At 30.6% G+C, this 22,359-nt stretch overlaps 1 protein-coding gene across 3 annotated transcripts; it reads right to left on the reverse strand.

The window, feature by feature from the left end:
* Positions 1-1,034: 1,034 nt before the first annotated feature.
* LOC127738592 (double zinc ribbon and ankyrin repeat-containing protein 1-like) lies at positions 1,035-21,703 on the reverse strand. Of its 3 annotated transcripts, none has more exons than XM_052249911.1 (19): positions 21,618-21,703; positions 16,554-16,675; positions 15,949-16,099; positions 14,986-15,112; positions 14,490-14,586; positions 14,006-14,094; positions 12,117-12,232; positions 11,514-11,616; positions 10,869-10,978; positions 10,204-10,239; positions 9,088-9,112; positions 8,413-8,611; positions 8,045-8,148; positions 7,547-7,718; positions 6,784-6,869; positions 6,291-6,371; positions 5,411-5,544; positions 4,854-4,928; positions 1,035-3,252 (listed from the first exon to the last, which is right to left on the reverse strand). In XM_052249911.1, the coding sequence occupies exons 2-19, from the start codon at positions 16,660-16,662 to the stop codon at positions 3,099-3,101; spliced, it is 1,968 nt and encodes a 655-aa protein (XP_052105871.1). In that variant the 5' UTR covers positions 16,663-16,675; positions 21,618-21,703; the 3' UTR covers positions 1,035-3,098. The 3 variants fall into 3 exon arrangements, with proteins under 3 accessions (XP_052105871.1, XP_052105873.1, XP_052105874.1); XM_052249913.1 differs by having other exon boundaries at positions 16,554-16,671; positions 21,618-21,694; XM_052249914.1 differs by lacking the exon at positions 10,204-10,239.
* Between the last annotated feature and the right edge of the window lie 656 nt (positions 21,704-22,359).

Genomic DNA, 22,359 nt, shown 5'->3' on the forward strand with positions numbered 1-22,359 from the left:
GTCAATTTAACATGACCAAACATATGCTCTCAAAATATCTATAAACCAATATTGTTGACCTATTTTGCTGGTTTCATACACTGATTTAATGGTGTTCTCTTTGCTAAATAACCATCATACAATTCCCTACTACTACTTTGGCAGCACATATAGTTTTACCCCCTTGTCTGTCTTTTATTGAATGTAACAGCAGTCTAGTTTGATTTTATCATATTTGAAGTTGTTGAACTGACTTGGTCTTTTTTGCTGTGGAGATATTGACAGATTTCTGTATCCTGTCATGAATTTTGCTGATTGTGAGACATAGGGATGCCTATCTGTTGATGGTTGTTATCACCATAAACTATTTGATAAAGCTATATACTGTTAATTTCAAAAATTATTGAACGGTTGTTATTTACTCGAATAATGCGAATGGATGGGTATCGCAATAATAACATGCATTCTGAATTTGATACATGTACATATATTTGTATTAAGATTTTTCTGAAATCACAATCATTAATCCCGCATTTTTGTCCATTTTTCAAAAATCGCAATTATAAATGCACACAATAATTTCTGTATTTACACCGCAACAGTATATTGAAGAAGGAAGAAGACCTTGATGATCCATTTCCTGTATAAAGATGCCTTGTGGTCTGTAGTTTCTCTCTGGCACATGTCTATTGTCCTTGACCTAATTTTCATGGTTCAATGATGGCTAAAAAACTAGTTTTTTTATCACACCAATTTTTCAGTTATTTAGAGTAATAGGGAAACTATATGTGGTAGCGGTAATTTAAATCATTGCAAAGTATACATATCTGTCTGATCATATCACAGTTCAGTATTCAATGTTAAGTTATCATGATAAGGCCTGTTTCTCAAGATACTTTAACAATAGGTCAACTATATTTGGTGTATAGAATTACTGTAATTGATGATCAAGCTTTTTATCCTTTCAACATATTTGAGTTAATTCAATGGAAAGCAATACCTCTATTCAAACTTAACATTGTCGACTGATAACAAAAAAATACAGAAGCAGAAAACTATTTTAAATAATTTATTTGGTAACATTTGTTTAACAGGAAATCTATATATTATTTCTACAATAGCAATACCCCCTTTCTAATAGTAAGTACAAGGAGGCATTTCCCATTCTATGGCAGTTTTCTATTTTTTGGCAAAAATAAAATTAAAATGTACTTTCTTGTCACCGGTTAAAAAAGAAACATAGATTTATTGTTAGTTCAAATTGTGACCAAACTTGCTGCAATGCAGTGAACATAATGAAACAACACAAAACTGCATGCACTATGGCAATGATATTGTTTAAATTATGTATGTTTACATGTTGAAAAGATTAGAAATTGGGCTTTAAGCTCTAATTTTTCAAATTGAAAAAAAACAGAACGTTTCACTTTAAGGTCTAATTCTCAAAATATGTAATAAATAAAGGTTAAGTATGTTAAGTACAAAATCTGTAAGAGTGATGAAATTGTCCTTTTTGTACATAAGACTACATATTAGAAATGGTCAACAATATCTCTCATTTATGATTTTTGCTTATATCAAGAAATGGTCAAGCCTGAAATATTAACTTTATCAGAAAGAATATCACTTGTGTATTAATGAACACATTCTTTACTAACATCACCTGGTGGCAAGAATCTACACAATAATTCTGTTGGCCGAGTATAATGATAGAAAATAGCAAAATATGAATGTGATATTGTCACACTTCACAACCACTTGACAGCACAATAAAAAATTCTTGCGGTAAAAAAGACAATACACATTAATATATAATACAACAAAAATATCACAGAAAGTATGAAAATATGAAAAGGTGTGAGTCAACTATGACTTCTATGTAATATCAATTTCCTTTGCAAAAAAGTCTTTAAACTAAATGTCAACTAATGATGATTGATGATTGATGGAACTACGATAAATGCACTTTGAGGTCTATTCTTTATCTAAATAGAAACAAGGATTTCAAGTATATGTCAAATATGTAGTATTCTAATGACACAATTATTCCAACATGTTAAAGTAATTTTCCAATGTTCATGAAATGTTGATTAAAAAGTTTGTAACATTCCAACATACCACTGCTGCCTAAATTTTTTGTGATTTTCAAACAGTTTTCCATTAGATAGAAAATAAATAGCACATACATGTCACAATATAAAATACAATAACATACATACAACTACAAGAAAAACCCCTAAATGCCCCACAAGTCAATGGAATATAGTTGAATATTCACATAACAATTTAAGCCTCTTTATATTTTTTATATCAAGCTACTACATTAAATTTCCTAGAATTTCATGTGGCAATTGCATAATATTCCTGATATTTCACATAACAATGACAATAATGTTCATGATATTTCACATGGCAATAAAATCTTTTCCCAGATATTTTACATTACAATTAAATCTTTTCCCAGATATTTCACATGACAATTACATCAATGTTCCTGATATTTTACATGACAATTACATCAATTTTTCTGATATTTCAAATAAAAAATAACATTCATTTACCTGATATTTCACATAACAATTATATGATACAGGTCACATTTATATGTGAAAAGTACATGTTGAAAAGCACCTGTATATATCCCAAGGAATGGATCCATAAAAGTTTGAAAGGATTACCTAGGTTTTCAGCATGAATTTTCATGATTTACAACCAAAATCACCAAAATGATCAATCCTATCTTGATTTCATGAAGAAAAAAAAAGGTTTTAAATACCTCTTAAAGTTTCAAATTGATCACTTCAAAAAATTTAGTTAACATTTGAGTGATTTTGGGTGTAAAAACTTTGCAGATAAAAGGTTGGATTACACTGGACCCACTGCAAACCTTTCAAGCCATTATTATGTCTACCAGCGTTATATTTTTCTTGCCAACTAAACATGATACATAATAAAGGCACCATTTTTAGCTACTCTATACTCCCATGTCCCTTATTACCATCATAATACATTTCCACCAATCAAGTTTCTTTAATATCAAAATGTAAGCGCCATGGATCTTATTTTCTCCTGATTTAACATACAACTAATGAGACAAATATGTAAAGTATTGTCAATAACTATGCTTTAGTTTTATGTTTCATTAATTTGTCCAGTTGTGACTGTCCTAAATGTGAGCACAATTTCTTAACAATGTTTTCATATCCTCCCTTTGTTGCTAAGTCATATGGTGTTTCACCTCTGTCATTCTTCCTGTTAATATCAGCACCCAATCTGTTATGAGAAAACATTTATATTATAAATGAAATTAAGCAGTTAAATTTTTGCATGAATAGTTTAAAAGTACTACAGATTTCAAGTGAAATATTTCTACAAATCTTAAAATATAGTATATTTCCTTGTCAAATACTACACAAAATGTTTTGGTACATGTTTGTACTTTTTAAAAAACTAATTTTTCCTATTCTCATCTGTTATTGCATAGTTTTAGGCACAAGAATCATTAGTTTAAATTTCTTTATTCGAAATTTTTATCATGATTGATCATTGATTTTAGCAGTGAACAAACAAATAATCAATGTCACTAACTAACTACAGTCAGACCTCGTTGTGTTGTAAACTCGGATGAGTCGAAGTAATTTCTCCGTCCCAGTAAAATTCCTGTTTGATCAATGCATAATTACCTCTGATGAGTCGAACTCGGTTGATTCGAATTCTCGGTTAAGTCGAGTAAATTTTATAGTCTGGTTGATGTAAAACTGATGTAAATTGACCCTGATGTCTCGAAGTTCGAAAGTAAGAATGATCAAGAATTTTCGAAAGATGCAGACCTAATGATAAAAGTTCAAATCGGATGTATTTCTTATGTAACCTAATCATTTTCAAAAGAGATTAAAGCTGATTAAACATACTTGTTTGTATAACAGTTAAAATAACATGTTTATGGTGACCGGTAATTAACACCTTTGTGGATCGTCCAAGCGGTACGTTAGTGTGTTGAACATATTTCACCTAACATAAAAACGAAACGAATTTAAATGACCCAAGCCGAGATTAAATGAATCGTTAGAATTAAAATTTAATAATTACAGTAAACTAGATATCATTGAGATGGGAGCCATCTCTGTGGGCCCGCTGTGAATAGTGTGTGGTAAAAAATTTGTATCTTTATCATTGGACATGGGGTTGTCAACTGAAACCGAAGTTTATGACCTTGACCTTTGACCTAGGAAGTTGTACATAAATTATGACACACCCTCTGGTGTTGGTTAATATACATGTCAAGTATAAACTTTGAAATCATAACGTTTGTCTAGATATAGAGCGGACACAATTTGTTACAGACGAACAGACAGACTGACGGACGGACAGACTTATCACTATAGGGCGTCTGCCATTCGGCGGGGCCCTAATAAAAGGATTTAGACATGATAAATTCATAATAATTTGATTTAAAGCAGAGGACCTCATCAGAGACTGTTCAGAACTTGTTTCGTTTCGCGAGTGATTTCATAATTTATAGTGACTGATCTTTGTAAATATTTGTGTATACCATTGATTTTATTTGTGCATGATTTGTATTTTAATTGTGAGCTTTATTATTATGAAGGACCAAAAAATATGGAGATTGAATACACAACCATAAAGTGTCATTTTGAAAAAAGGCACTGTTCAAAGTATATAGTTTACACACTTGACCTCAGATGAGTCGAACCTCGGTTAAGTCGAATACTTTGGTCCGGTCCCTTTGACTTCGACATAACGAGGTTCAACTGTAAATATAACTTATTGGGTATATATTTTTTAAGTTCCAATTACTGTATTTCCCTTATTCATGATTCACTTATTATTTGGTTTAAATATAAAAACATTACCCAAGTAAAGTATCGACAACTTTCAATCCTGATGTACCAAGAGTAACTGCTTCATGAAGAGGTGTATTCCCTCTACTGCAAAAAAGAAAATGATATGAGTATAATAAATAGAATATTTTCTGTGGTTTGAAATAAAGAGAAAAAAACAAGGAAACATAGAAGAGAAATAAATAAATTTTGACATAATACCTAGTCCTTATTGACAATATATTTTGCTCTACAAAACAATAACCTTTTCATTATTTTGTACTCTTAATGGTATCGATCCGTTTGGTCTCTGGTGGATAGTTGTCTCATTGGCAGTCATATTGCATTTCCTTATTTTATACTGTCTATAAATGGGTCCCTTTAGGGGTTGGCATACTATATAGACATGTATCTCTTGTTGAGTATCGTAAATTTACAACTAAATGTTTTGTTTTTAAATGTCTCACAGGTGTATAACACACAAATCCTTTTATTCAAAAAATTTGATTTCCTGCCTTCTAATAAATGGATGCATAACATTTTAACATTTTTATTGAAATTTTGACATAACAGAAGAGTGATATACTTACATAGAAGATGGTCCCTTTTGATTTACTTCCACACCTTGATCAATCAGTACAGGTAGGCATTCCACTCGTCTGTTTTTGATAGCAACATAAATGCACGGTAAACCATCTTTATTTGTACATTCAGCATTAGCCCCCTAAAATATACAACGTGTTAAAAAATGCACATAGAAAAACTCAAACAATCCCAACAAAATAAACATTTAACTGAATACAAAAAAAAATGACAATTACCTCATTACACGCCATATTTTGATTGCTAAACCTCCAGTCCAGTGGCAAGTATTTCATGCATATTCAGGACTTTATCAGTTTGTAATTCAAAACACTTTTACAAAAGGTTTGACATATTGACTTTGTGAGGATTTGCATGACAGGTGCTGCATGCATATCAGGAGACGCTTACCCTGTGGAGGCACTCGGTCTCGCTCCTTTAGTTCATGAGATTCCCTCAGATTTTGTCTTGGACTTTGATTTGTATCTTCTTAACGGATTCATGAGATTTAAACATTGGAAAACTACTGTTTCCTCTGATTTATGTGTAATTTTAAAGTAAATATACCAAAATGAAAATACCAATTATTCAGAAAAAAAAACATATCAGAGTGACATACATAATATAATATTCTTGTTTATTATGGACAAAATCTTAACCCAAGAATATGGACTAGCCCGTGACTAGATGCATTTGTTCATTTCAATGCAACTATATACAACATAAAACTTTAACTTAAATGTTAAATGAACATTTTGTGTGTGGAATTGGTATAAATAGAATATCTTGAAATACATTCCAAAGAAAAAAAGGAGACGTGGGATATTTGTCAATATGACAGCTACCCAACAACACAAAAACGAAAAGACATCTATATACGATAAATACCTCATCAATGAGTCTCTGAATCTCTGTTGGATCTCCCTCACCTGAAGGACCAAGTTCTTTTAGTATTTTCTGGTCAATTGGCTGAAAATGAACAAGCATTTGTTTGATTAATGTTGTCTGTAAATCAGACTTAATAATACAGCTGACAGAAGTTCTCTATAGTGATGTTAAATTCAAAATTTGGTAATTATCCACGAGGACTTATCCCTTGCCATAAATAATTATCTTAGTTTAATTTTGATCATTTGATTATTTTTTAAGGACAACATACTTCTTACCATAAATTATAACCTCTTTTAAAATTTAAGTTACAAATGGATTTTAATATTAATAAGTAAACTGATCAAATTGTAAAAGAGAGACAACTGACATAAAAAGGTCTCTAAACACAATAGCTTTCGTCAGTTGGAGGCATAGTAATTATGTGTATAAGCAGAAAAAAACTGATCAAAGGTTTAATTAAACTGGAAAAAAATTTGATATTTAAACCTACAGCTACTTTAGGTGTTTCCTTTCTTCTAGGTTTTGGCTTCCTTACTGTCGTTTTCTTTTTTCCAGTTATTTTTGCTATTTCTTCATCTAAAAAATAAAACAACCATTTGATAGAGTGATTATATTTAAAACAAATAGTCTTTTTCTTCAAATTTGCATTGTTCTATCTTAACAAAATTTATAAAGTTATCTTTTCAGGTTTAATTCTTGGTGACAAGTAAGTTGAATTTGTTATCTCTCACAGAAGAGGGTCTGGATGGGGTCCTTCATTTCTTTATTCTTTAAATTTTTAGACCATTTTTCTGTTATCTTTATATTTTTTGCCTTTTATTCTTCAATTTTTGCCTATTATTCTCTATTCTATAAATTAAACCCCCTCATAGAATTCAATTTCATACATGTTATACTTCCTAAAAAGAATAGACAATATATATAGAGTTTGTATCTAATGAACATGTTTGAGATAAATTTTAGAATATGGGTTGACTATCCTTGAGGCAACAATCTCAATTTTACTTTTGATTTACCATTAGTCTAATAAAAAGTATACTATGGAAGGACATGACCTTTGAAAGATTAAAATGGTCTATATCAAGTCTTCCAGCATAAAAAATTGATAAGAATGGTCCATTACTCCCTTTTGAAATTTTAATAATTATGATTTTGTAAACACATTTCCAAGATGCTCATGCCCTCTTTTGGTATTTAACATCCAATTCCAAAACAACATTTTGCAACATCTTGTCAAAACAAATCCCTCCTACCTTCTGAATCACTTCTATAACTTGTGAGACTATCATTCTCTGTGTGCATACTGAGATAATCTCCTGTAATGCCAAGTTTTCTACCAGTCAATGGATCTTTGTTTCCTCTAATTGCAAAGGTCAAGGTTATACTTAATTCATGGCCATCTTCTTGTACGGCTCCCGACAATAACTGAAAAGTATCAAGTAAACATTCATACGATCTCGAACTGACTAAATAAGAAACTATATAATACAATTTGGATTTGTTTAATACCCCATAAATTTAAAAAAAAACAAAACACCAAAATCTAGAATATTATAAACACTTCAAAAAAAACATTAAATCAAATAATCTGCCACTTTTTTTTAAATCATCTTTAAAATAAACTATAATGTCTCAAAATTGCATTCTAAAATGGCAAAATTTTACTCAATAAAAAATTAAGCATCCATTTTACTTTAACAAAGAAAAATAATAATAAATCAAAATATATCTAACAACAAACTATATCATACTTTTCCCATCTTAGGTTCACCAATGAGAGCTCTAAATTCAGCATCATTCTGTGCATGAGCTTTTAAGTGGTGACAGATATGGTCCACTTGTTTTCTCCAATAACCTGTAATAAAATAGTAAATTAAGACTTCAGTAAATAAAAAAGAATATGCCAGTTTAACAACTTAATTCCATTAAGTGTAACTACAATATGCCATAATTTTTAATATCTAAAAGAAAGAAGTATTAATTAAAAGATATTTACTTATTGCTTTTTTTGTTGATATTTTTTAATATGGAAAATAAAACTCAGAACCAACAAAATTTAATGTTGGACATAAAGCAACTTTTGAACAGATAGCATTTTCTTCTTATACTTTTCACTTACCTTTTCCTGGACTAACTGGTGTCATCAAGGGTTGTCTGTCCCTCATAGACTGTTCTAATGCAACCTTTTTCTCAATTTCTTCTTTCTTGTTTGATAATCCTTTCTCTGATGGATAAAACAATCCTACTGTCTGTGTAGACACGGTACTTGTAGGTCTGAGGGGTGCTCCAACTGGGTGAGATACAGGTAACCATTGTGACTGAAATAGCAACATTTAAGTTTGGTGTTTTGGTGAATCTTTTTGGAAAAGTACAACTGAATACATTTGTATATAGACTATTGTTTGATACTTACTCAAGTTAGTAACAAATGTATTATAATCAACACCAAATATACTACATATATTAAGCTTGGCATGTTTGTAAAACTTCAAGGAACATCACAACTGAATATAATCTGTTGTTCAATACTTAGTAAATGTACAAAAATTATAACATACGCACATCTTTGTAAGCACCTTACAATTCTTGATATACCTCTTTATAAAAATTAAAAAGAATTGAATCATTTACAAGAAAATTAGTTACATGAATGGTTTATATGGTTAATGTTTACATCTTATCCATAACACTTTTCAATCATAATACAGGTCTTCAACTCTTCCTCCATAACAAAAAGGAAGTTAGAGCTGCTCTTTATTTTATGGTATGACAGATGATATATATCTGAACTTACCTCAACTCCTGACATGAAACCATTCCTGAAATTAAATAGAACAAAAAGTTAAACACTTTTATTGTAAATCTTTCTGTACTGTTTAAATTACTTTACATAAAATGATATACATCTGTTCATATAAAAAGTAAAATTCAATCCTGAAAAATCAGATTTTAATTAGTTTTACCATCTAATAATGAATGACTATTTTTTCTTATGAAAAATAATTCATTAAAACTTTTACTTAAAAAAAATAATGTTTTAGCCATGCAGGATTTCATAAATTTCAAGTATTTCTTTACCACTCTACAAAGTAAACATTGCTCATTATGGATGAAGGAGACAAGTTGAAACTGGTTAAGGTCTATCTGACTAAAACATCATCTGTGACAGACAGCTATTGAAAATCTTTTTCCTTTATTTGTACTTCTGAGTATTACGATATATAAAATTATTGCTAAATGTTGATATTATACAGGTAGAGAGATATTATTGTGACATCAACTGAAATTGTTGTGATACTAGATTTAGAACTTTGGTATACATGTATTAATGTTTTAGTAAAGTATATCTAAGGAACTAAGTTAGTGACAACATATATAATTATAAGTGTGGTGATCTATCTATTAGGATTGTTAAGAATGTGATAATAATATGATGTTAGCCTGCACCAAAGATTAATAAACAGTTGGTAATATAACAAAGGGAACGACATTGAGGAATTCAGTAAGAAAGCATCAAATTCAAATATCACATGTAGCACTTTTGCCTAGTAACATTTTAAATCCATTTAATTTTATGGAAAGATGCAAGAATCATAACCTCTTACTTTTTCTTTTATTCACCCCAAAAAGGTGTATTGCCTTTGATGAGCCATTTAAATTCCAGCTACATGCATTTTTTGCCATTGGGTTTGTTAAAATAGCCTCCCATACTCGTGATTAATGAAATATATGGTCCCCTTTTAACTATTTCTGAGGATGTAACTATTTCTTAAACATTTTCAAATTCTGTATCCAGTATGACTTTTAAAAAAAGATAGCATTAAACTGGGAAATACAAAATCAATGAATTTGGCAAACAATCTTAAAATAAAATAAAAATCAGCAAAATTCTGATATTTTTCAGTTTTACCTATCTTCATGTATATCTCTCTCTTTGATTGCAGATCTGTTTTAATGAAAGTTTACATAATAAATACAAACATGAAACGTGTTGAGTATGTAAATTTCAGTAATTTGAAAACCAAAACATTTGCTCTTATTTGCTGAATTGCAATCAAAATGGATCAGGGCTATTCCATTAAAATGTATGTGGGAGGATAGGAAGGGACTTTCAAAATATCCCTACAACCAAGAACCATTTTTTAGATAATTCTGCATAATGGTAATAGATGCATACTGAAAAAAGACCCATGACCCACATTCAATAATTAAACTTCCCTTCCTACCCTCCCACATACATTTTAATGGAATAGCCCTCAGGTTGAGCTATTGATATTATGAAGGCTGTTGTAAACAAATCTTAATGAACATGTTAAATACATTTAAGTAAGAACAAAGAAATGAAATTACCCAGAACACCATGATATCTACATGAATTCCGTAAAAAGTTACACATGCAAATTAATGTGAGACGTTAAACAAAATATGATCAAAAACAGATTATCATGAAACATTATTACATGTAAGTCAGAAAATGAAACTATCGGAAATAAAAGATCTCTTTTAACTCCACCTTAATCCCATAATTTCTTAAAAAATAATCCTATATTCAAGAAAAATTAGATAAAAACCTACCTGAGTTCTGGATTAGGTTGATGGTATTGAAGAGGTATAGGTCCCTCACAAACAACACAAGACTGAGTGTTGAAAGGTACAACTGATTTACAATATACACAGGTGCCCATCTATCAAAAATAACAAAAACGGTAATAACATAGCTATAGATGATTTTCATGCACAGGTCTAAATGTTACGATTTATGGGAAATTTCCCCCATGATAGGTGTTGACATGAATTTTAAAATTCTTTATTATATTAACTGAATACCTCAAAACTGGCATTCAAAGGAGATAAAAGGGTATTTAAGCTTATACATACTCTTTCGAACAATGTAGTAGTAGATTAAAAACATTTAGAACAATGTAAGACGAGCATTAGGTCCTCTTGCACGCAAAATCCCCCATGGAGATTTTGAAAAGTTGGCAGGTATGAAGTTATAATGTGAAATCTGTATTGACCACTTACTTAATTGTATAAATATCAAAATGAGATATCACGGTTAAAAGTTAAATACTTATAAGAAAAATTATACTATCAATATCCAATTAATGTAGTTTAGTGTAATTTTATGTCACAGTTTAAAACAAAAGTCATTTCTAATGGTTTATATGATACTGAGGAAAATATCAGTCTACATATAGTTCCTATTATTTCACATACCTTTCCAGGTTTGGGTGGTATAGGCCTTGCTTCCTGTTGTCCAGTACTTCCACGACTAATGTAGTACCGAGAAAATGGATCTGACTGAGTTTCACTGTAACTCCTATAATAAATAAAATTAATGATAACATGATTGGTCACTGCAGAAGTATGAAAATCATTTGTCTACTTTTCTTTTCTTATGCTCTTAAAAACCTTTTTTGAAATATGCAATTGATGATCAAATCAACACAAAATAAAAGCTTCAAAAAACTCTGTAGACATACAAATTCAATTTCAAACAGAAATAATGTTTTAAATGTAGCCAGTTCATCTAATTGTTGTTTTTGTTTAAATTGCAACTTTAAACCCTAAATTTCACTGTCCGGATTTTCTACAAATATCTTCTCAGTGCAATTAGTTTGTCTCAACAAAGACGGACAAAAAGGTTAGATTAACTTCAAGAAATGCTGCATACATATAATGCTATCAGATTAAAAATGTGAGTTTTTATTTTCGTGAAACCTATACAGTCACAATTTTCTTATTAATAAAAACATCCCAAAAATTTCTAAATTTAGAGTAATTTTAAAGTAGATCTAGGCTACAAAAATCACTACATACTTGAGAAGTTCAGCTTCCCTGGTTAATCTCATGGCTTGAGTTTGAGCATCGGGTATATCTCTGTCATGTCTTCTTGAACTACGTCCTCCATATGTATCATCATGTGATCTGTTGTACTGAAATATAAATAGCATGAATTTACAAAGCTATGCAAAGGGTTAACAACTTCTTTAATTCATTTATACTTTTTTCAACATAAGTTTAATCCTTTTTAGACTAAAAATGAAAGTAAATTTTATTTCAACTGATCCCAATATAGAGTGTTACCAGTTTTACACAGAAATTGTCACAATGACAACTATGTAAATGACACACGAGCTTTTTCACATGAAAACACAAAATTCCCTCTTAATAATGTATTCAAAAGCTTGTATTTTTATACAAAACAATTTCTATCAATTTTAATTACAGTTTAACATAGGTAAAATATTTTGAATGTAACAACTTCAAAATATGATAAAATTTTCAACTATATATTCACATCTTTATTACCATAACTTTTATCTTCAGAACCCTAACTCAATCTAATTTTCTTTAAACAAATGATTGATTGATTGTTGGGTGTTCAATGTCCTTCATGTAGTATTCTGCTCAAATTGTGATGATTTTTCTCAAAAACATTCACAAAGATAAACTAGAATTAGGTGATCTAAGGATTACAGATACCTGTACCCACAACATGATTCTTGAATGGAAAAATCAAGCTTTACCTGTATATTATGTTCCATAACATTATGTTTAATAGATTTGGTCAATGGGTACTATATTTATTTTTCAGAAACCAATTATGTGACAGACATAAATTATGTAAATTTTATGTATTTTACCAATTTGTAATGAAAAGTAATGTACAGTAATGGAGGCATTACATTGATTTTTAACGAAAGTAATCATTACATTACATGTAATTGTAATGCAGAAAATGTGCATTACAAATTACTTTGCATTACATAAAAAAAATGTAATATTACAATGCATTTCAATTACAAATTACCATTACCCCAGGCCTGGACATAATTGGTTTCTGAAAAATAAATATAGTACCCATTGACCAAATCTATTATACAAAATGTTATGGAACATAATATACAGGTGTATAACAATATACCTGTTCCAGACCATATGAGTATTTTGACCATATGAGTATATACTCCTTTAGATAATAACAAGCTGGACCATATGAGTATTTAGACCATATAGTTATTTTTCGAATATATTCTAAATGGACTTTTTTCTTCTTTCTCCAGTATTTAGATAATTCAATTTTTTAAATTCTTCTAAATTTTACTTAATTGATGTGTTTTTGTTTCTATTCATATGATCTTACAATAACAGTAGTTCATACATAAAAACATATAGGGACAGCACATTTAAACTACTGTGATTGTATAGATAGGAGCATGAACACATTAAAGATCATCAAATAACTAAAAATAATTTAAGATATTAAAAAAATATTTACTAAAATCAAATTAAAATATCAAAATAAGGGGAAAAAAGGTGAGGGTGCAATGCCCCAAGTACCTGTGATTTAAACAGTTGACTTCTTGTTAAACGGCACATTTAAATATTCCTTGAAGTCATATTCCAAAGTCAAAATCGACACATGTGTTTTGTAAGGACAATTCGACAATACATGTAAAAATAATTTTAATTATAGTAAAATAAACTTTATTTCATTAATCATGTACCAATGGTTGCCATTTGATGTAATAAGTCACAATTAAAACTCTTAATTAATGATACCTTTAAGGTTCGTACTTATGGCAACATCCATCTTTTAAACACCCGAACCATACGTGTATGGTCCAAATACTCATATGGTCCCGAACAAACCAACCTCGTGGAGGATGAGGTATACAAATATGCAAAGATCAACTTATATGTACCTCATTTTTATCATGAACTGATTTCCTGTTGTTTAAGAATCTGGTTCCTGTTGTTGGTTTTCTGTAGTTACTTCCTGATACATTCATATCTGTTTAAAAAGAAGATGAATATAGTTGAAATTCAAAACAATCCTAATTGACTCTGAAAAAAAAAATCTATACAAAGAGCCTGGCCATACTGGTTACATTTTTTGACTAACTTGAAAGTAAAATTCTGAACAAGCATATATCCATATCTTTTCAAGTTTTGTTTGAAATCCTTCGCCTTGTCTTAATACAATAAGAGTTATTTCTAAATACCCATAGTTCATATGAGCACATATCCTCTGTAAATAAAAATGAAGATCAGATTGGTAACATATGTTGAAATCAACGGACTCCAGTGTAATATAATTGTTTTTCGGAACTCATAAGGGATCCTGTTTTACATGTAATAAATACATATATTCAAATATATCAAATGTTCTATACAATTGTTACCAACCTGCCATTTTCTGTATTGTTTGTTTCATAGTACCCATATCAGTCCATGCAGTTTTCTCTGATAGCAATAAGTTCTTTGTTGCTCTCTTCACATTCAGCTGAAGAAAAAAAAATACAAGTATTATAAATTTATCTGTTTAAGTATTATTAATGTAATTTACTACAAAAGCAATAAAAATAAGTATACCTTTTTATCATTCTTATTTTACAGTAACACCTGTTTAAGCTAAGCCCCAGTGGCAAACATTACATGCATATTCAGGAAGATAACATGTTAATGAGTTATGCATATACCCTGCCATTGTACTAGACCAACTTGTGTTAGTATTCTAACATCCTTGCTTACAGTCCACAGAAAGATATTTCACAATACTCAGACACATTATTCTGACCTCAATCAACCAATCAATGCTTTTACTCCTAACTGCTGTGCGTTTCTCCAGGCAAGGAGGCTACCATGGATACCCTAGACAGTTGAATATAAATGAAATACTAACTGTAGTATTTTGATGGTCTAATTCTTCCTGGAATCCTAAATCATCATCTACAGGAGCTACTTCTCTACTGGGTACGAATCCTACTTCAAATATCTTTGTTCCTATATTACTTTCTCTCATACCATCTCTGAAAAATATGAAAGGTTTGGGTTACGATATCTTCAACAGGCTGACCAACTCCAAAGGAATAATCTTGTTGCAAAGTAAGTTAAAACACATGAATTGGAACTAACCAATATTTGTATTCCACATTATCATTCACAGAACATAAAATAACTTTATTCACAAATGAATATTTTTAGTTCAAGTTCCTTTTTTTTCATCATTTTTTTATCTTTATAATATCATAATTCATTTGATATAATGTTTTCATTGGTTCATTGTGATATAACAAGGATATGAATTGTGTAGCATGGATATAGAAGCATATATATTTGCAATTCTATTAATCCCCAGCAAACACTGTGCAGAAGGAGCTGCATAGGTCTTCAGTGTCACAATCTTTGATCATAAAAATTCTATTTGTAGAGTTCATAAAAGAAAAGGTCACATAAAAGCTGTTTCAAAAGGACTAAAAATTCCAGTAGTGATCTTGGATTCTCATATTTCATTAATAGTTATGCATGAATTTCAAAAAGGATATCATATCATCTTATCATGGTTGATCAGATTTTGTTATATTTTCAAACTTTAGCAAAATTAGAGATCATTATTTTAAAGGTATTTTAAATAGTTCCCACTTTTATATATAGATTTTACATCACCCTTGTGCTATTGATTGATAAATGACACCTATATTTTAGAAAATGAAATTTTGTTAGTTTTTGTTAGAATATTTTATAAACTTGACTGCCAGGTTAGGCGCTTGCCAAGCTTTTAAAGTCAGTGCTGAAAATATAGGGTGAATTGAGATACCCTAAACAAAAGGTGTTTTTAAAGGCCAAATCAATAAAAGAAACATACTTAGACACTGCCATCGCCTTAACCGTTTGTTTTCCTGCAGGTAACGTAAAAGGAGCAAAGTACTGCATTGTATATCTCTCTGATCCAACTTTAGGAAATGGGTCCGGTTTCTTTCCATTGATTGTGTAGAATATCTCAACATCCTTTTGATCTGAAAGAACATCATGTTAACTTCAGGAGTGTTATTAAACAACAGACATAAATTTTATGAGGAAAGTTTTTGTGCTTGCTATGATTATAGTGTTTATAACACATATGGTACTTTTGGCCTAAATATTGAAACAATACAAATTGTATCTTGGTACAGTGTTCTCCCCAGGGCCTTCAAGCACCATGGTACAATTTACAGTCTGAATAGATCTTACAATAGAATCCATTATCAATGTGTTTCAATAATTTCAGGAAAAAAGTGCTATCTCAAATCTAAAGGACTACTAAAAAATCCTGATGTTTAACGGTCTCACTAATATATATAAACAAATAGACAGAGTCAGTTCACAATAAAGTTCTGTTTGTCTACCTAAAACATTTACTGATGTAAGGTTAGCAGAAAGACATTGTTTCAAACCCTGAGTGATATAATAGTATTATTAAATATACTATACCTGTGCTAAGTTCAATTTTAGTATTAGTATCAATTGATAGCTTGGATTTCCCTGGTATAGGTGGTCGCAAAGGGATAATAGCAGGGACAATTATAGACCCTGCAGTCATCTTAAACGTCTATCTAAAGAAAAAAATATCATACTTAATGCCCCCTATTCCAGGAGTTGATCCTCATCCCATAGATTACCACTATATCTATGCTTTCTTCCGAGTAAGTGAAAGCTAAAACAATGTTATGGATAACAAGAGTCCACATGCTAATGTCTCACCTGCTTTACTGACCATGACTGATTTAATAATAATGTTTAACATATTCTTAACATAATCAAAGATCAATGACAATAAGGTAGAGATCAGATAAACCCTGACAGACAGACATGTGCACCTGACAATCATTCCTTGCACCAAATATAGTTAACCTATTGCTTATAGTATCTAAGAAACAGACTTAACCAGAAAACCTAACATTGAAACCATAATGAACAATGAAAATGAGGTCAAGGTCAAATGAAACATGTCAGACAGACATGTACACCTTACAATCATTCCATGCACCAAATATGGTTGACATATTCCTTTTACTTTATATAAAAACAAATTTAACCAGGAAAACTAAAATTGACCAATGAGCCATGAAAATGAGATCAAGGTCAGATGAATCATGCCAGACAGACATGTAATCCTTACAATCATTCCTTACATCAAATATAGTTGACCTATTACTTACAATGTCTGAGAACTAAATATACTAGTAGTTAACAGTCAGGGGTACTACATGTACTTATACAAGTGATTTCAGAATCACATCTTTAAGTGATTTTGGCTTTGAAAAATTGAAAATTTTCACAAAAATATATTCAGACTTTTTAAAATCACTGAAACATGTAATTTGAGAAGTAAAAATGAAATCACTTCAATAAGTGTTTATAACATTTTCTTGATATTTTTCCTACAAACTTCATTCTTTTTTATTGGTTAAAAGACAAGGATTCCATTTAAAAAAAAACTACATACATGCAGAAATTATCTTTGCTTGATGAGCCTGTCAGTTTTTACAGTTTATCTAAAATATGCATAAACTGGAATAATTTGTAGATCAGGACATAACCTTGAAGTAGATCATTTTAACTCTAAAGAAGACCAATCAGGTTACTTAAAATTGTTGACCTTTGTCTGATTGTAAGAACAGTTAATGAATATTTGATTACAGAAAAATTCCAAGGGTACTTTCAAAAGCTTTTGCACACTAACTTACTGTCCAAGCTCACTGGTGAAATTAATATACAAGAGAAAAGGATAATTGATCTATGTAGAAATCAAAGAAAACTTTGTCAAAATATGGAAAATTAATGAAATTAGCATTTGAAGATCAAAGGAAACACCAAAATCACTTAAATATGTGATAACTGAATTTATCAAATCCCTGAAATAGGTGATAATGAAATCACTTGTATAAGTAGTATCCCTGACTGGTTAAGAAGACCAAACTACAAAAACTAAATATTGACCAATGAACCCTGAAAATGAGTTCAATTTCAAATGAAACCTTCCAGAGTGACATGTACCCTTAACAATCATTCCAAATACCAGATGTAGTTGACCAGCTGCTTATAGAATGTGAGAAACAGACATTATCATTGAACTTCAACCTTGATTACTGATCCATGAAATGAAAACGAAGTCATGTGAAATGCAGGGATCTCCCTGACCTGTTTTGTGATGATGCACTGCCATTGTTAAATAAAATTAATGTGCTATGATTGAAAGGTACAGTCAAAATTTGTTAGTGTATTGTATTATCACAGATTTTAATGTTTTAATTGTAAAGCTGCAGGATGAGGGTTTATTTACAATACTGTAATATTCGATCAATATATTACTTGATTCTATCAAAAATATCTCAGATGAATTTAATACAACAACCATCTTTACTTCATGAATATCCTATACAATAATAAATAACTGTTGTGTGATTAAAAGTTTTAAATAAAAAATATTTTCCTCTGTTCGCCTCTAACATTTAATGAAAATATTGTTATCCATCAATGAAACTAACTATATCTTTTCAATATTTTTAACAACAAAATGAAGGCATGAATAATTTTTATTGCAACATGTTTCGCGGCACACAGAACTTTTTCTGGTAAAATTGCTCCATAAATTTCCTTGTCTGACTGACATGTAGATGTTGCAAAGAACCCATGTACCAAATATAGTTATCCTTTTACTAGCTATTAGCAGTCTTCACGCTCAACCACAGGCCCACAAGCCCTGGGGCTTGTAAAAGTGCTGATGGGCCTGTGAAAATCTTATCTACTGGCCAATAGAATCTGACTAAAATTTTAGTAAAATTCAGCTTCAGGCCTGTAGATTCAAAACTTTATCTGGAAGACTGTATAAAAATAAGTGAAAAATTCATGACAAAAACACTATAATTTGTTTTCCGCAGTTGCTGAACCATGAAAATGATGTCAAGGACAAAGGACATATACATATTACAGATGGAAACTTCATATTATAAGGTATCTGCATACAAAGTATGAAGCATCCAGGTCATCTACATTCTGAAATATAATGCTTTATACAAAATAGTTTTTGCCCCATATGGAATTTACCCTGGGGATGTCTCAACATACAAATTTGGGTACAGATGTCCGGCTTGGGTTTAAAAAACACCCCCATTCATATATTTATTTATGCAAAAATCACTACCCATTCATATATTTCATAGGAAAATCACAACCTGTTTATATATAGTTCCTAGCTATCATGACATCTTATTTAGACGTTAAACACATGGGATAATACATATCATCAGATAAAAAGTTCAGTTTTTCAGGGATGATTCCACTATATAGATTAGGGCCGCTTAGCGGCCCTTATATCGGCCAGCGGCCCCAAAATAATGTAATTGAAAATAAATTCCCAATTCAGAAAAATAAAATAAAAATCGATATTTCTGGAAAAGTTTCCGTCACCGATTTCGGCAACTATAATTTTCATAGTTTTATCAATACGCTTTAAAATCCAGATAAGAATGCTGTCTCTGATCGCATTATATTAACAACGATTTAATTATGTCAACATGTGGTAAAGATGTAACACCACTAATTCGGGCCCGGCCAGAAAGCACATACCAGAAAGTAATACATATTTAACACAAAATAGTTCCTACGCATGAGTGTAACTTTCTAAATATGTAGAATATTTATGTATTTTTGGTATCAAATGAAATCTGAATGACTGGTGATCATTGTAGAACACTTTTTGACTTATAATTTGGGATATTTAAAAAACTGCACCAAAAGAGGGTACATTTTGCCTGTTTGTAAGATCTGAAGTACCTGTTTTGGTATATCCGAAGTTCCGGGAACCAGTTCTTTCTTATATTCCATTAAAGGTATGTTGATTTTTTCAGTTACAGACACCATAAAGTGTAGCTTTGACATGCAATGAATGTCACTTTATTTGAACTTAAAATGAAAGAGCTGTGTCTGCTTGAAATTGAGGAATTTAACATAGAAAGCAATGGAGCCATGAGTTAGTGGTGTACTTCCTAAACAATTTTAGCAGCCAGATTCAATTGATTAAAATGTTATGGGAGTATTTGATCTTGTAAAAGCAGATCGCCCGGCAGGTTGATAAAAAAGATGCTTTTTGAGAAAATGGATGTCAAAGCTGACCTCGGCGAAAGCAAATTCAAATTTTGATATAACATTGATGAATAAATTTTAATGGGCGCCAATATTGTAAAAGCAGATCGCCAGCAGAGCCGGTTAAACAATATGATGAAAACTTGTTTTCTAAAAGAAATCATTTTATATTTTGCTCTATTTCCTCAAAAGACAAAAGTTTGAGCGTTTTTTGAAAATAATGTTGATGATAGACCATTCATGAAATACAATGTACGATGTCATCATTATGGAACTGTTTCAAAAGTTATGAAGATGATCCAAATAATTTTTAAGTACTCTGGTTCAATGCTTTGAATATCTTATCAATTAAGTATGTAAACTTTTGTTATTGCTTTTCTGAATTTGACAATTGGCAAGTTCAATTTGAAATCCATTTGAATCTAGGTAAATTTATAAAGATGACCTGTTGTTGAAAAAAAAAACAATTGATGATTTTTTCAGTGGTTTATGTTAGCTGATATACATGTTTTTGTAATAGGCCTAGGTTACTATAGCTAAGATGATAGTGCATCATGTAACACTTCCCTGGTCTCAATCCAATAACTGTCAAGCGATTTGGTAATCATATATATATCATAATCAGTAGCCCATCCAGAATTATTCAAAATGTTACAACTTACATCAGTGTACAGGTGAATCTTAATATACATTTTCCGTTTTTACAGGAAATAAATATTATTTCGTCTTAGATTTTATGCATAAAAAATTCCCAATTTGATGTTCAAAGGACCCATTTGAAAACACCTGGAATCATCCCTGGTTTTTACAGACATCTTAACAGAAGAGGAACATTTATGACCCATTGAGATATAAATTCCTACCCATTGATATATTACCACCATGAAATTGCATTCCATTGACATAATTGACATTCCACAACAGTGACCCATACCAGCAGCACGTCTGTGTATACCTTTGACTTTGTATTGGAAGAAACCTTCCGCAAGAATTTACTGACCCATATTGTCAGATCATATGATTTCGTACGTCATATGAATTCATACTATGCATGCTTTTTCAATGGAAATTGTGACTCACAATGCATTCTTAATAGCACAAAAACCCATGAGACGAGGATATATAACTTATTAGGACAGTAGCACACTGTGTAACTTATATTATTAAGGTCACTGTTTATACACTGGCAGTGTTTTCGTATGTTTGCAGTTCATAAATGTCAAAGTATGTGTGTCATGTTTTTTTTATTATATATTTTGTTTCCTAATTAAATAGATAATGTCAGCATTCTGACAACGCTACTGCAATATAATGCATTTTATAACAAAATAAAATAGTTGAGACAGCTTATTCTAAGTGAACTGCAAGCTGGGGATATATTTTATCAATATTCTATTCTCCATCACTTACGTAGGCTCTTTTTTCGTTCCGGTAAAGTAAATATTCGAGTCTGGGCACCTGCTTTTGTCGATAGCAACACCCGCCTTAGTTACTTGTAACGAAATATTTGATTGGTCAATAAATAAAAGAGTGAATTTTAAAGGGAAGTAATATACAAAAATATTTTTGTCATCTGCTGTTCTCTTCAATGATACAGAGATTACAAAAACAGTTAAAAGGCGTCTTATAAAACACTTTTGAATTTACATTTTACATGTATTTCAAACTCCTATATGTTTTCAAAAGTTTTAGAAAGGGATTTTATTGGTCTATAAAATATCTTGAATTAACTGTTTTAAAATCAAAATCTTCATTTCTGTCCTGTCAGTACAATAATTTCATAATTCTAAATTATATTTAAAACTACTTATATTCTTATTAATACCGATTCTTCCAATTGGTATGTGTCCAAACTGTGACACAAAAAGCGAAAACGACACTGATACAACTCTAAAACAGATGGTTTTTGTCGAGCCTCCGACTTTTGTCGCAGAAAGCTCGACATAGGGATAGTGATCCGGCGGCGGCGGCGTTAGCTAACGTCTTAAAAGCTTTATATTTTAGAAGCTAGAAGACTTGGATGCTTCATACTTTGTATATAGATGCCTTATGTTACGAAGTTTCCGTCTGTCATATGTCCATTTTCCTTGACCTCATTTTCATGGTTCAGTGACTACTTGAAAAAAAGTCAACATTTTTTGTAATGTTAATT

This window comes from Mytilus californianus, unplaced genomic scaffold (assembly GCF_021869535.1).
Source record: "Mytilus californianus isolate M0D057914Y unplaced genomic scaffold, xbMytCali1.0.p SCAF_4, whole genome shotgun sequence".
In the NCBI taxonomy this organism is placed as follows: domain Eukaryota; kingdom Metazoa; phylum Mollusca; class Bivalvia; order Mytilida; family Mytilidae; genus Mytilus; species Mytilus californianus.

Bases quoted from the DNA above. Each gene is read 5' to 3' on its own strand.
- LOC127738592 (XM_052249911.1), bottom strand. From the start codon at position 16,662: ATGACTGCAGGGTCTATAATTGTCCCTGCTATTATCCCTTTGCGACCA. The intron at 16,100-16,553 runs GTATAGTATATT...ATGTTCTTTCAG, and splicing joins TAAAATTGAACTTAGCACAG to ATCAAAAGGATGTTGAGATA. The intron at 15,113-15,948 runs GTATGTTTCTTT...CATATTTTTCAG, and splicing joins AAGGCGATGGCAGTGTCTAA to AGATGGTATGAGAGAAAGTA.